Consider the following 16,240-nt stretch of genomic DNA (forward strand, 5'->3'; position numbering starts at 1 on the left):
TAACTATCAGATGAGGATGTTCCCTGAAGAGGGACCCCTGAGAGATGGCCGGGGAGATCTACCAGTCCAGAGAGTGGAGGACATCTGGAGTCAACCTGACCTTCACTAGGGAACAGCTGCTGTTGGTTTTCTGGAATGGCAGTAGAAACCACTTGAGGCAGCGGCTGTGAAGCTGCGCCCAAGGGACGATGAAGAAGCAGGAGACCATCTTCCCCAGCAGTTGAGACAGCTGGAGAAGAGGGACCTGCTGTCTCCTCCGTACCTCATAGGCTAAGTCCCTGATGCTGATCTAGCATTCCCGAGACAGGAAGACCTTCCCCTGAGAAGAGTCCATGAGGGCTCCCAAGTGCACTAGACAAGATGTGGGAACAATGTGGCTCTTCTCCTGATTGATGGAGAATCCCACCTCCTGAAGCACCTGTAAGGTGTCCTGGAGATCCTGAAGGGACTGGTTGAATGTCGTCCAGGTAGCAAAAGATCTGAATTGGCGTGGCTTGTAAGTGGGCTGCTACGACTGACAGGAGTTTGGTGAAGACCCTTGGGGCTGATGACAGCCCGAAGGGGAGGGCCCAATTCTGAAAGTGACGGCCCACATAGACAAAGTCTATATCTGTGTTGCTTGTGAATGGCACGTGGAGGTAAGCCTCCATGAAGTCCACAGATGTGAGGAGATCAAGTCTGCGCACATTCTCTAGGATTGACAGGAGAGAGTGCATTTTGAATCTCCTGTACCTGATGAATCGATTGAGGAATTTGAGATAGAGGATTGCTCTTCAGCCCCCCAAAGACTTTGCACAATAAAGAGACAAGAGTAAAAACCCCGTCCTACCGGGCCTGGAGGCACAGGCTGAATGGCCCGAATGTGGAGCATATGATGGATGGCCTGCTCTACTAGGAGCCTCTTTTGAGGATCCCCGGAGATTGGGCACGTGACAAAGTGGTTTGGAGGGCTGGAGCGCAAGTCCAGAAGAAGGCCGAATCTGATTGTGGACCTGACCCACACGTTGTTGGTGATGTCATCCCAATGATCCGCGAAGGTTGACAGACATTCCCCTATGGAGAGACCCTCCAGGCAGTCACTTCTGCCTCTTGTAGGGGCGGTTGGTATTGTCTCTGAATGACTTTCTGGACTGGAATCTCTGGTTGTTTCTGCCTGATCTGTTGGAAAAAGATGGGCCCTGTCTGGGGGGAGCCTGACATTGTGGACGGGAGGTGGAGGCACCCCCGTCCTGACCATGAAAGGGCTGCCTATGATAAAAGGATTGATTGTGGAAGAAGGATCCAACGTCGTGATGTCACAACATGCGGTCTCGATATTCCGAGACCGCCATTGATACTTTTGCCACTGGAAACAGTCCATTGAGACCTAAACCATCCCACAGAGATGGTGATCAGGAAGACAAAGCCTTGTTGATCTCAGAGACATTGCAAAGTCTCTGATTGACCCAAGGGAAGCGCTTCAAGCCGGCGGTAAGTCAGGACAGCTCCAGAAGGAAGGAAGTGAAAAAAGAAAGTGAGTCCATCTGATGAGGTATTTTTCCTATTTTGCAAAAGACTGCCCAAAGAAAAAAAATTTTTAAAGCCAAATTAGATCCTTAAGCAAAAGAATTGAGCAGCGAAACTAACTCATATTGGATTGCTTTGGAAAGCTTTTTTTCTTTGTAACTATACTTTGTGGATTGAAGTGCTCGCAACATTTGTCATTTCTCCTCTTAAAGTGAACGAATTGATTTTTTTCTTCTGCTTTTTGTTGCTTTATTTTTTGACTTCTAGATTAAAACCTTCCTTTTTATTTTAACAATTCTTCCTATTACTTGTTATTAAATCTCATTAAAAGAAATCTAAAGAACTTTATTTCCTATAAGCCAGAGAGATATATTAGAAAGTGAAAAGTAGCACACTGCCACTCAGAGGTCAGAGGCTGGAGCTTCTGAAACAACATATCTCTTCTTTTTCCTTCTTTGATTTCACTGACTTTGCAGCTGAAGGGTTTGCAACTTGTTTACAGAAACTGATAAAGAGCCAAGGGCATGAATTGTTTTCACAGGTGCCTTTGCGAACTATTTTGGCAGGGGAAAGAAAGGGAAAAAAATAGAACCCTTCTCCTTTGAAGAGCATAAAAGAACTTGTGTTCAAGTCAACCTAAAATAAAAAAAAAATTAAAGAGGCCTGGAAGACTAGAGTTTTTTTCTTTCTTTCTTCTTTTTTGGAAACATGGATCAATATTCAGATGAGGAAACCTTTCAAATTTAAAATATCTTGGCTGGAATTCAAAATCTATTGGAAGGATTGAGAAGAAGTTGGAAAGACTTCCTCACAGCAAAAGATGAAGGGGTTGGAGCCCCAAAAATTAAAGGGGAGAAGGAAGATATAGAAGATAAAGATAAGACAGATATGATATCAGCCATGCCAGATGAGTAAGAATGACAGCGGTGGGATGGGGGGAAATGTCCTCCTGGTAGAGGGGGTCCTCATCAGGAGTGATGCTCCTGCCACCCTCAGATTCATCCCCACTGTTGGCCAGATCACCCGTGCTCCTGGCATCCTTAGGTTGGATCATGGATGCAGCAGGGGAGAGATCATCCTCCGAATTGGAAGAAAGGTCAGGAGGAGGACTAGGCTGAATGGATCTCTGGGCCTAAAATAGACAGGATTCCGTGTTTTGGTCTTAGTTCTGGCCTTGCTGGGAGGGGCCTGAGTGGCAGTATCCCTTTCTTGGGGGTGGATCAGCTTTATACTTGTGACTAGACCTCAGGGCCTTGGAATCAGGCTCAGTAGGGGAGGCCTCTGGAGCAGATCTGTGCCTGTGTGCCCCAGATGAAGGGAACTCGGTGGGTGGATACACTTGAGGCTCAGGGGCAGGAGAGGCCATTGCCTGTACTCACGGCTCAATGAATAGTCAAAATGGCCGCTGAGGCTACAGAACCTATGGACTGGGCACCACAAGGTAGCCGAGTCCGGGGAACGAGGGAGGGCATTGAAAGCCCTGCGGAGAGGCTGCAGAGGCAGCAGCGATAGTCCGGCAGTGGCAGAAGTGCTGAGGAACAGTGGTGGCATGCGGCGGCGGCATGCAACGGCATGCAGTGGCACTTCCTGACAGCGGCACTTCCTGGTGGTGGCACTTCCTGGCGGCTCCTCGTGCGGTTGGAGGCTTGGCAGTGTTAGCGGCAAGCGAGGGAGAGCCAGGGAGATCCAGCGGTGGCAGCAGCGCTGAGTGGAGCCTCCAATGGCCAGTGCTGAGCAGTGCTGCGCCCGAAGAAACGTCTGAGGCTGCTGGCAAGTTCGGGAGGCAAAAGCCTCAAAGAATCCCTGGCAATTCCCCTCAGTAAACCCAAAGGCTAACTGAAAGTCCTGGCTCCAAAGGGAGCAATCCAAGAAAACCCTTTTTTTCTTCCTTGCAATTTGGAGATGAATTCAAGTCAACTAATTTTGATTAGAGAAGCCAATTGAAGTTTTTAAGTAGAAAGTTGAGGAGAGAGCAATTAGCACAGCCAGTTCAAATCGAACTGAGTCTAAAAAAGCAGGAGGACATTCCTCAGAGGCGATGACATCACTTTGGTAAACTCAGTTCTATTGGTTACTGACTGAGTTAACCCATGCATGACTGCTGTCTCCACCAACTTTGGAGAATAGCAACATATCTACTTTAAGTTTGATCAAATAAACCAACTTAATCAATTAATTAATTTAATTTCTATAGCTGCGCAACTCAATCAAATGACTCCTGGCAGCTTACAATTCTAAAACTATAAAACAATGAAAAAATAAACAAAACAGTAAAAACATCCAGAAAATGCCTTTCTTTTAACAATCTTTATCTTTATTGATCAAGATGATGATGAAACTCGATATCTTATTCTCTGTTCCCCGAATATCCTTCAATATGTCCAATTTTGAAGTGTTTTATTTCATTCAAGAATAGAATAAAATACTTAAATTATTAAGATAAATTTAAGTGTTCTTAAATTGTAATCTTTAGTTCCTTCCAGTTTTCTTTAGGCTCCAACCTTCAAAGTCCCATCCAATCAGAGGTGGGTTCCTACCAGTTCGCACCTATTCGATAGAACTGGTTCATCAAATCTACCGAACCGGTTAGAAGAGACATTCCACCAGTGGACCCAGAAAGCAGGCCACATCTACAGAAGAGGTTCCAAAATTTATTGAAACCTACCACTGGTCTTTGGATATGATTATTCTACACTATCATGCTCATATTTATAAAACTCAGTGCCTCTGTGAAAGGTAAGGATGACTACTGTGTTTGTGGTGCAATCAGAACATTGCGTGTGTTGAAGTTGTTTTAACGCAAACCAAAGATGCGTTTAAAAAAACAAGTTTACATCATATTCTTATGCATGCCAGTGCTGTGTGTGAGGTAATTTAAGGTGGTTCTGACAAGTGTCGTCGGCATCTTCATATCCGGTCACATGGGTGGCAAGCCACTCCCATCCGGTCACAAGGGTGGCAAGCCACTCCCACAAAGGGGGCTACACCCACAGAGTAGGTTTGAACAATTTTTGAAACCCACCACTGCATCCAATATTGTTTTGTTATAAGAATTTACAACTGCAACATTTTCTACAGGAATCTTATAATTTATTTCTTGAAATTTTATTTTACATTCATGTGGACTCTTAGTTCATTTCCAACTTTCCAAAACCAACATTCTAATTATTCTTGTGATTAAGAAAGCTCAGCAAACTTTGTCCATTTAGGCTGCATTATAAGTATAAGTTTGGTTGAAATCCTTTGACTCCCATCCTCTTGATTTCCAAGCTCACCACAGAAAAATTCAGCATCTGCAGTCTATTCATGCGAAGCGGGTGTCCAGGAAACAAGTGAGCAATCTCACAATCATTTTCTGGAGATATTTTGCTGGTCAGAATTCATTGCCAGGCCACCAATCTCCAGCACAACGTCATCCCTGCTCTTTCAGGGACATCTAATCCCTGAAGTCATAAATTTAGTTTTGACTGTTTAGACTAGGAGTTTTGCAAATAGAATGCAATACCATTAATTATTTCACCAAAGTCAGTTGATAATTGGTAATAGATGTTCATTCCAAAAGGAGGGGGCAAGGATGCTCAAAGTGGCATAAATAATAGTACAAATATGACTGCACAATATCACTGCACAAAGGGAATTTTGAAAGTAGAAAACTAAATCTTATCTGCAGGACAATTCACTATGGGTGTCCTTAAATCTTTAATAGTGAATTAGTGTTGAAATTAACTTCCATCTTAATATTATTTATTTATTTAATTTGCATTGCTGCCTTTTTGACCATGGCAACTCAAGGCGGCTTATTGTTTTGTACATTTAAAACACTAACAACTAACAAAAAGAATCAAATAAATTAATATAGTACAATATAACAAAATCACCCACCCCCTCCCACCCCCTATCCCGGTCACAGAAGATCGCAAGAGCTATTTGATGGCTCCATCCTGCTCTGGGTACCCCAGGCTGGCTGGCAGAACCAGGTTTTCAGCTCCTTCCGGAAGAATATTAGAGTGGGGGCCATTCTAATATCTGGGGGAATGATGTTCCAGAGAGAGGAAGACACAGAGAAATACCCTTTTCTGGGTTCCACCAGGTGTATCTCCCTTGGGGATGGGACCTGCAACATTCCCTGCATCCCCACTCTGATGGGTCAGGAAGATGTGACTGGCAAGAGACAGTCCTTCAGATAACCTGGTCCCAAACCATAAAGGGCTTTAAAGGTAACAACCAGCTTGAATTGCGCCTGGAAGCAAATCAGCAACCAATGCAGCTCCTGCAAGAGGTGGTACATGTGCACAAAACCATGCAGGCTGCTGCATTTTGCGCCAATTGGAGCTGGATGCTCTTCAAGGGCAGCCCTATGTAGAGCGTGTTGCAATAGTCAAGACAGGAAGGGGCTAGGGCATGAGTGACTGTGAGTAGGGACTGTTGGTCCTGGAAAGGGCACAACTGGCGCACAACCCACAGTTGTGCAAAGGCCCTTCTGGCCACAATAGCATATTAGCCTATGTGTGTAGCCTAAATACAAATGAATCTTATATTATGAAATATTGCAAGGGTTCTTAGACTTCCAGACAAGGCAACTGAGTTTAAAAGAAACAATGTAACTATAAGATTTATTAGATTAGAATTTAGGTCTATGTGAATAAATTTAGTGTGATGCATGATATTTGAAAATCATTCAGTGTTCAAATAAAATAATAAAATGAAAACAAAATGAAACACAATCTGATATAGCAGAAACACCTATATAAATAGTATTAAACCAGAGTAACAGCAGCTCAAATTGCTGTTAATTTCCATCAAAATGTGAATAAAGAAATGGCAGTTATAGCAATAGCAGTAGATTTATATACCGCTTCATAGGCCTTTCAGGCCTCTCTAAGCGGTTTACAGAGAGTCAGCATATTGCCCCCAACAATCTGGGTCCTCATTTTACCCACCTCGGAAGGATGGAAGGCTGAGTCAACCCTGAGCCGGTGAGATTTGAACCGCTGACCTGCTGATCTAGCAGTAGCCTGCAGTGCTGCATTTAACCACTGCGCCACCTTGGCTCTTTCAGTTGCTGAAAATGACTATTTAAAATCTCATAAACCTGCAGAAGCCCTTGTTTTTAGTTGACTATACCTACTGAACAAAGAGATGTGAATTATTTTACACAGCTAGTATCCTTTACAAATTATAAACAAAAATATTTGGTGCATGTTATCACTCAGGCAAATGCATATTTTTAAAGAAAAATCCCACTAAATTTTATTGGATAGAAAAATTAGCAATTTTAACCAGATTATCGTTTATTTATTAATAAATGTGGCACAGAAATTTCAGTGCAACCTGACAACCAAAGACTAAACTATTGATCCTACTGATAGGGGGAAAATTCTATAGAACAAATATAAAACAAATTACAATACATGTTCAGCGCAGACATCTTAAATCAATTTCATCCTTATTTGAAGTTCCTGTAGTTCCATCTGTCATTTTAAAAGGTTGAATTTCAGATTTTAAAATCTCAGAACTCAACTTGTACTCAACTTGTAAAATTCCTAATATCATGCGGCATGCTGCTCAAAGTTTTATCAGAGTTATCAAATAATAGCAAGGAAAAAGAAAAAAAATTGAGTTGATTTAAAATATTTTCTTGTACTTACCAATTGTTTTACTCATTTTATTTTTCAGCTTTATTCCTGCAAGTTTTGCAAGAGGCAGCCAGGTGTTGTTTTTGAATGGGCCAAATGAACCTTTCTCCTTTTATCAGGTTAGCTGTGGTGTCAGTGTACAATGCTGGTGGGTGGAGATAGAATGAGGGAATTGAAACATAAGATTGACTTTAAAAGTTTACAAAATACATTAAACATATTAAGGAGATTACACAAAGATCATTTACATAAATGGCTTTTCTGAAATAAAAGAAAGCCAGTTTTCATTAGCAAGAGGAAGCTATTACATGAAAAGAATATAGAATGCAGTATGTTAATCCCTACAAATGATTGTCAGAAATCATTTGTTCCTTATGGAAACATAGTTTCTCCCACTATTAATAGCAGAGCCATACACATTTCAGATTTTGGAAAACCATGTCTTACTTTGTAGGCTACATATGTAGCATTTTCCTGCAACTTTTTAAATCAATCACATTTCCCCCCAGGTAATACAGATAGTTCTTGACTTACAATTACACTTTGTGTAAGATGAATGAACATATAAATCTGATACATAAATAAATGTGTTCAAGCAGAATCTAGACAGCCATTTGCTGTGGATACTTCTTGTACTTAACAGAAGGTTGAACCCAATGGCCTAAATTCTGATTCTAATACATTTGTCAATTGTTAAACATTTCCAGAAGGGAAGTCACATTTATTTGTTAATGAAACAAAAAACATTTAACCCATAACATAAATATTGTGTCTTGTTTGATGAGCAAATAGGATTTGTATGATGAGCAAATAGGATTTGTAAACCATAAGTGTCCTCTCTACCTGTTTGACCTTGAAATTCACAAATGTTTGGAAGCCATATCAAGGAAGAAAGGATTAATGTGTTGTTTTTTTTTATTAGTATTTGTAGGCCGCCCTTTTCCCTGAGGGGACTCAGGGCGGCTCACACAAAACCGGGAAGGGGGAATACAGACATTAAGACAAAAACATATAATAAAATAGTAAGCAACATACATTCATCATTCGGGAGGGGTAACTATCCTTATCCCCAGGCCTGACGGGCGAGCCAGTTCTTCAAGGCTATGCGGAAGGCTTGGACGGTGGAGAGGGTACGAATCTCCACGGGGAGCTCGTTCCAAAGGGTCGGGGCTACTGCTGAGAAGGCCCTCCTCCTTGTAGTTGCCAGCCGACACTGGCTGGCCGATGGGATACGGAGGAGGCCTAATCTATGGGATCTTATCGGTCGCAGGGATGTAATTGGCAGAAGGCGGTCTCTCAAGTATCCAGATCCACCGCCATGTAGGGCTTTATGGGTGATTAATAGCACCTTGAAGCGTATCTGGAGATCGACAGGTAGCCAGCGCAGCTCGCGGAGGATAGGTGTTATGCGGGTGAATCGAGGTGCACCCGCAATCACTCGCGCGGCTGCGTTCTGCACTAGCTGAAGTCGCCGGATGCTCCTCAAGGGCAGCCCCATGTAGAGCACATTGCAGTATTCCAGCCTAGAGGTCACAAGGGCCCGAGTGACTGTTGTGAGCGCCTCCCGATTCAGGTAGGGTCGCAACTGGCGCACCAGGCGAACCTGGGCAAATGCCCCCCTGGTCACAGCCGCTAAGTGGTGGTCAAATGACAGCTGTGGATCCAGGAGGACTCCCAAGTTGCGTACCCTCTCTGAGGGGTATAAAATTTGACCCCCCAGCCTGAGTGGTGGAATATTAGCCAAATCTTTGGGAGGAAAACACAACAGCCACTCGGTCTTTTCTGGGTTGAGCACAAGCTTGTTAACCCTCATCCAGTCCATAACGGCCTCAAGGCCCCGGCTCATCACGTCTACCGCTTCATTGAGTTGGCACGGGGCGGACAGATACAATTGAGTATCGTCCGCATATTGATGGTATCTAATCCCGTGCCTGCGGATGATCTCTCCCAGCGGTTTCATGTAGATGTTGAATAGTAGGGGGGATAAGACCGAGCCCTGAGGCACCCCATAATTTAGGGGCCTAGGGGACGATCTTTGCCCCCCCACTAACACCGACTGCGACCTGTCCGAGAGGTAGGAGGAGAACCACCGTAGCACGGTGCCTCCCACTCCCACCTCCCGCAGTCGTCGCAGAAGGATACCATGGTCGATGGTATCGAAAGCCGCTGAGAGGTCAAGGAGGACCAGGATGGAGGGATGTCCTTCATCTCTGGCTCTCCAGAGATCATCCATCAATGCGACCAAAGCGGTTTCTGTGCTGTAACCGGGCCTGAAGCCTGACTGGAAGGGGTCTAGATAGTTTGCTTCTTCCAAGGACCGTTGGAGCTGGAAGGCCACCACCTTCTCAACAACCTTCCCCAAGAAGGGAAGGTTGGAGACTGGACGATAGCTATTAAGAGCAGCTGGATCCAAGGATGGTTTCTTCAGGAGGGGTCTCACCACCGCCGCCTTCAGTGTGGCGGGGAAGTTCCCCTCCCGAAGGGAGGCGGTTACAACCGCCTGGATCCAGCCTCGTGTCACCTCACTGCAGTTAGTAACCAGCCATGAGGGACACGGATCCAGGACACAGGTGGAGGTATGAGTGTTGTGCAGTCCCAGGCAATTTTGATACCACATAACAATGTATAAATTCTAAGATTTAAGCTTTAATATAATTCCACACGAATATGTAATCTTATCCTCTTTAGACTAGAACAGGGGTCCTCGAACTTTTTAAACAGGGGACCAATTTATGGTCCCTCAGACTGTTGGGGAGGGCAGACCGATTGGGTGGGCATGGCTAGGTGGTCATGTGACTTGTGGCCATGGCTAGGTCATGTGACTTGGTGGGCATGGCCAATTTAACAGTCCATTGAACAATGCCTTTTCTTTTTACTATATTGTTTTTTCAGGTGTTTAGGAGTCTAGTGGCCCACTTCAGGAAACTCAGTTTTGCAGCCATTCTTCTCAGCCCCAAGGAGCTTGAGAAATCATTTTCTCTCCCTCTCTCTTTCTTTCTCTCTCTCTTTCCTTCTCTCTCCCCCTCTCTCCCTATCTTTCTTTCTCTCCCTCTTTCCTTCTCTCTCCCCCTCTCTACCTCTCCTTTTCTTCCTCTTCCTTTCTCTCTCTTCCCTCTTTCTCTCTCCCCCTCTTTCTGTCCCCCTCTCTTTTTCTCTCTCTCTCCCTCTCTTTCTGTCTCTCTCTCTCTCTGTGTCTGTCTATCTTTCTCTATCTATCTTCAGGAGGTAGGGGAGATGAAAAGCAGCCTGTATTTTTGTCTCCTTTCAGCTCCCCCTCCAGAAGCATCCTGCAGGCAGAAACGGGCTGTTCTTGCCCATTTTTTGGTCTCCTTTCATCCCACCCCACCCCCAGAAGCATTCTGCAGACTAAAACCAGGCAAAAATGACTCATTTTTTGGGCAAAATGGCTCATTTTTTGGGCAAAAATGGACTGTTTTCATCCATTTTTGGCTTCCTTTCCACCCCACACCCCCCACAGAAGCATTCTGCAGACCAAAACAGTAAACATTAAGTAAAGCGTAAACCTTTCAGTTCCAGCCCACAGGGCTCCCGAAGGTGATGTGGTCCGTGGGCTGTAGTTTGAGGACTAGAGCATAGCAGTGAGGAAAGAGGTTGAAGATTATACAGTATATTCTGTTCATGGACTCTTCCTATTTAGTGTCTTGAGTATTGAAGAAATATGTTTGGTAAAATAAAGAAATAGATGAAAAAACAAATGGCACTTTAAGAAAACAAATTAAAAAACAAAAGTGAATGACCAGTGGGAGGCAAAAGCAATAGAGATGGTTTGGTCAAATACAATGAACACTGAATCACAAATACATATACCCAGGAAGTATCAAGAGGAATGAGAAATTTGTGATTGAGAGTTGAAAAGGTTCTCAAAGAATAGTAAGATATTTCAAGAACCAAAGGAAATATACAAAGCAATGTTTGAATATGGCTGTAGGGAAAAATAGTTTGTAAGGATAACAAGGTATGGAGAGACATAGTGAGTTGTTTTCGGGTAAACTAGATTAGTTCTATTTGTTTTATTCTTATGGTGAGGCTTTGATGTGTTTTCCTTTTTCCTTATAAAAAATGTATATATCTTTTATATTTTCCACTACATATGTGTAGAGATAGTTTTGTATAGAGACATGATGCCTTAACTACTACATCAGTTTTAGTTCCGCCCTAGGTATGAAGTCAGTTGGTTGACTTTGGTCTAGTCACATTCTTATAGCCTTAGGTAGGAGGCAATAGCAAACCACTTTGAAAATACTTGCCAAGAAAATTTCAAGGACTAGTTCTGGCAACCTCTGAGAACTGGATATGATTGAATGGGGAAAAACACTGTATATGTGCAGTTCATATATTTATACTTGATTTTCTTGGAAACTGCTAGAATAGATGCGGAAGTTTGCATTTATTTTAGATAAATATTGAGACTTTCCTAACCAACTTTACACAATTTCCCACCCTGGATAAGCAATACTATCATTAGGAAGAAAAAGAAACACACCCTCCAAATAAATGGTGTTGAAGTACATATTTGGTACATCAAATTTACTTGTTTTTATATAGAGAATCTTGACCTCAGAGGACATTCTGAGAAGTGTAGGGCAGAAAAAGGTGATCCACATCTCTCCAGAGCTTTGGCATATTTCCCACAGCCCATCAAAGTATCACCTATTTCATGACACTGAAGGGGAAATTATTAAATAATCTAACTATCTAATTCAAACCATTAAATACATTATCCTGACTGTAACTCCTAGGAGCATAGTATAAAACTCAGCTTTTAAAAACTTGTGGATGTATCTTATGATGAAGTAAATTAGAAAATTCTCAAAATTGTAAAGCTACGGAAACTTTACCACGATTGATGCTGAACTGTCTGTACAAGGATTTATAGTGTGGTCAACAGTATTGTATTTACAGTGTTAGGAATATAACCTAACGGTTGGGTTGGCAATATATAAATCATGTAACAATGCTATATCTGTTTCTTTAAATCATGCTGTAAAATGTGATTGGTTGCTGTTACCTCAAGCAGCCATAAGATGGAGCCAGAATCACTGTTAGATGCTGATCTGATCGTTTTGGAAGCTGGCTGTTAGAAGTGTCGTATTGTGATCAACATGAGCTATTGTAAGTTTTGCAACTGCTAGCAAACTTTGTGTACCGGACTGTTTGTATGATTATGGACTATGTTATTTGGATTATCCCTTAACTGAAAGTCGTTGATGACCGACTGTCTTAACTGTGTATGACTTGGACTGTTTGATGGACTCTGATACCTCTATTTCCACGAAAGTAAAAGCCTACTTAAACTGCAGTGTCTCTGTATGCTGGTTTGTGTGTTCTCCAACAACACTCTCACAACGCTTCTCTGAACGTACTCGCTCTCCCAATGGGGAGCTTACCTAACATACAGGTAGGATGTAAATACACATTTTCAATAATAATTTTCTAGACTGATGGGCCATAAAGAATTTTGGGAGTTGAGTCCAACAGTCAGAAGTAGAGATATACAACTAGAGAATACTTAACCCCATATCTATAGATAACTCAATCTAGCAGCTTCATGTAGAATAGAGAAAGCAGACCTCAGGGAACCCCATAAAGAAGAGGGAGACTTCTCTTGCCTATATTTGAACCTACCCTAGAAGAAGGAAGTTCTTGTTTGCACAGATTAACAATAAAACAAACCAAAATCAGATCCTATTAAGTTGGCCTCTCTGAGGATGGAGAAATATCCAAAAGCTATGACCCTGGAGATATTATTAGGCATAGGACTAGCGCAAAAACTCACATACATTTATTTACCAATTTATTTCTTACTCTCTCTTTGTGATTAGTCAGCTTAACATAGAAAAGGGGGAAACATATTGCATTTAGTACCATATCTTTCTTAAGAATTGTGAAAGATCTTTTATTCCAGTTGATCATGGTAAATTGTGTGATAATTATTCACCAAATATCCTCAAAGGTCACTTTTTTCCAAAATTCTGTTTATGGTTGTTTTGCAGTAGTTCAGTGTGATTAAAGTATTTTGAGTATCCAGCACAACAATATCTACTATAAGGACATCATGGCAATTCTGTATTTCCACTAAACCTGGAGTCCTGTTTTATTTGTTTATTCATTTCCTGTGTTGTGAATTAAAAGCCTATTACATTCTATTTATTTTTCTTCTTCAGACAGATTTGCTGTTCTGGTAGAGATGATGCTGTGTGAAGTAACAGAAGTCCAAGGAGAGAAATGGATATTCCGATCCACCATAACAGGTCATCTATTTCTTCAAACAACAGCCTTCCTAAAAAGGCCTAAAAGACAAGAGGAAGACTAATCAATAGTAACTTGTACTCTGATCAGTGTGTAAATTTCTCAGCTGCAGTAAACTGAAGATGCATAGATTATCTTTAAGACATTTGCACAATAATAGTATTTTGGACATATTCAAAAGGTTCTTTGTGTATAACATTCAAAGGCTATACAATAGTTTAGGATTTAAATATACCATTTAGAAAATAGCTAGGGACTAACAAAAGAAATCACCCAATACTATCAACTCACATATGCTTGCTAAAACCTCCTTATTTGTGCATTCAGAGTACGAGTGTATTAAATGTTCCAGTTCTAGAATGTTCTGTCACCAAAATGGATTTTCTAAATCTGGAAAAACTATTTGGTTTTGGACTACTCGCACATCATTCAGAACACTCAAGAGTGGTACAGCAATACAAGGCTACTATGATATTCTGCCTTAAAGAAAAGAGAGGGTCTCATTTTGGGGTTTTCATCAATCATATGGTCTCACTATACTCACTGAAAAGATGAAGTTGGATGTTGTTGATGTCACAGTTACTGCAGCTGAGGAGGAGGAATATCTTAAAGCTTTAGCAAACAAAGTCCACATTATGGCATTGCACACAAACACTAGACCACCACAAACTATTCCAAGTATTATGGATACCTGCAGAACAATTGAGAGCAAAAATTATGATCTTTTCTATTTTTAAAAAACATTCAATTCAAAGCAGGCAACAACAGATATACAGAAGTTAGGTAGAACTCAGCTCTGAATATTACATTAATAAATACATTTTTTTTAAAGAGAGAAGGATGTTGTTGCTGTAGGAAATTTTATGAAAGACACTGGTCATGATTCAGATTTGCTTTGCAAATGGTATATCAATGTTTCATCATCTTGTACAGGTAATCCTCGATTTAAGGGAGGCTTACTACTGTATCAGAATTAAAGTGGAAGATGAATGGAAAATGGCATTTAATGCCCCTCTTGGATGCTACCAATTCAAAGTGCTCCCATTTGGGCTACAAAGGGCCCCTGCAGTGTTTATGCAAATAATAAACAGAGTCCTACATGAGTATTTGTAAAAGGGGTGTTTGATATATTTAGATGACATTTTGCTATATACTGAGACCAAAGCAGAACATGCAAAACTAGTCTGGGCTGTTTTGAACAAACTCCGCTCTACCAGACTTTATGCTAAACTTTCTAAATGTGAATTCCACCAAGAAAAAATCAATTATTTAGGGTACCGCATTTCACACCAGGGCATAGAAATGGATCCTTTAAAAGTGCAGGCAGTACTTGATTGGAAACCACCCAAAACACATAAATAGTACAAAGCTTCCTGGGATTCACCAACTTTTACCACCAGTTTATCCCCACTTTCGCCCAGATTGGTCTCCTCATCACCGAAGCAGCCTTTGAACTGGACAATGGAATGCCAAGCTGCATTTGAAAAACTTAAATGGCTGTTTTCAGTAGAGCCAATTCTACAGCACCTAGACACAGAGAAATCATTCGTTATCCAAGCAGATCCAGCGATGTGGCAATAGGAGTGGTCATGCTTCAGAAAAATGAGCAAGACCAATTACAACAATGTGCTTACACATCCAAAAAAATTGAATGACACTGAGCAAAGGTGGGCCATTTGGGAAAAAGAAGCTTACGCAGTTCGGTGGGCCCTTTTAACCTGGAGGCATTTCCTAGAGTGGAGCAAGATCCCTTTTGAAGTCAGGATGGATCACAAAAATTTAGAAATCTTAAAGACCCCAAGGAAACTCTCCCCAAAAGTGACCTTTCCCTATCACTAAAGTCATCAACCCAGTAACATTAGAATTACTCCTGCCAAAGACACTCAGGAAAGTCCACCCAGTATTTCACATTAGTTTACTCAAATGAGAAGTAATCTCACCACTCAGACCACCTGCACCTATACCTCCTGTTCCTATTGTAGTGTGAGGGAAAGACGCAGGAGCCATGGAACAGAGTGCAAGATCTTTATTATGACAGAGATGACAGTGATTCGATTCCCTTGCAAACGGTCACGGTATTTATACTCTCCTGACAGCAACTGTCATTAACTGTCAAATTCACCAACCAATCACAGCCTGTGCTGCGTCTCAGCCAATCATGGCGCAGCACAGGCTGTTGCTGGCCTATACAACACTCCTTCCCCTCAGTTATTTGCATATGCAACACTCCATTTGCATGCCCCAGTTATTTGCATTTGCGTGCCCCAGTTATTTGCATATTCAACACTCCATTTGCATTTTCCTATACAACCCTCTCCTTCCCCCCCCCAGTTCTGCGCATGCGTTCTGCGCATGCTTCCAGGCCTCATCGTTGTTGCTGTCCTGGTGAGTCTATTTGTGGGGTTTTGCAATCGAGATTCTATGGCTCGTCTTTGCGAGCGAAAGAGGCTAGCGGAAGAGGACAGCGGGGGCCAGCGGTGGCAGTGTAGATTGAGGCAAGCGGCGACAAGCGAGCGACTTAGGACGGAGAGGCGTAGGACGGAGAGGTGGTTTGTGGCTTGAGGTGGTGTAGAGGCGGTTTGTGAGCGGATTGTGGCTTGTGGTGGAAACGCAGTTTCGGAGCAAGAGCAGGCTTCTGAGCGGCGACAGCTTTGACCTTCCTGGGCTCCCGGGCTGCTCATTGGAGGCAGGCAGGCTTCTCGGGGCAGGCAGGCTTCGCAGGCAGGCAGGCATCTTGGGCTGCTCTTCAGGAGGCGGAACGAGCGGCTTTCAGTTTGAGTATAGGTGGATGGAATAAGACGTTGAGCTGAATTTCATCCGGGAAGGTT

General features: G+C 42.4%; 2 protein-coding genes across 3 annotated transcripts in view; both read right to left on the minus strand.

Annotated features, from left to right (window-relative positions):
* The window catches only part of TGM4 (transglutaminase 4), a 106,958-nt gene extending 98,913 nt beyond the window's left edge, over positions 1-8,045 (minus strand). For both annotated transcript variants that reach the window (XR_015696380.1, XM_087712982.1), the window contains exon 1: positions 7,155-8,045. Coding sequence is in view for 1 of the 2 variants with exons in the window: in XM_087712982.1 (XP_087569108.1) it covers positions 7,155-7,170 (16 nt within the window). In the remaining variant the exon portion in view is untranslated. The remainder of the gene's footprint in view (positions 1-7,154) is intronic.
* Positions 8,046-12,930: 4,885 nt separating this feature from the next.
* The window catches only part of TMEM42 (transmembrane protein 42), a 79,230-nt gene continuing 75,920 nt past the window's right edge, over positions 12,931-16,240 (minus strand). Inside the window, exons 2-3 of the mRNA XM_014055740.2 lie at positions 13,957-14,103; positions 12,931-13,453 (exon numbers count right to left, since the gene is read on the minus strand). Of these exons, the coding sequence (XP_013911215.1) occupies positions 13,307-13,453; positions 13,957-14,103 (294 nt within the window). The 3' untranslated portion in view covers positions 12,931-13,306. The remainder of the gene's footprint in view (positions 13,454-13,956; positions 14,104-16,240) is intronic.

The sequence above is a fragment of the Thamnophis sirtalis genome, unplaced genomic scaffold (assembly GCF_051295495.1).
Source record: "Thamnophis sirtalis isolate CommonGarterSnake01/CBP01778 unplaced genomic scaffold, rThaSir2_p1.2 scaffold_4, whole genome shotgun sequence".
Classification (NCBI taxonomy): Eukaryota; Metazoa; Chordata; class Lepidosauria; order Squamata; family Natricidae; genus Thamnophis; species Thamnophis sirtalis.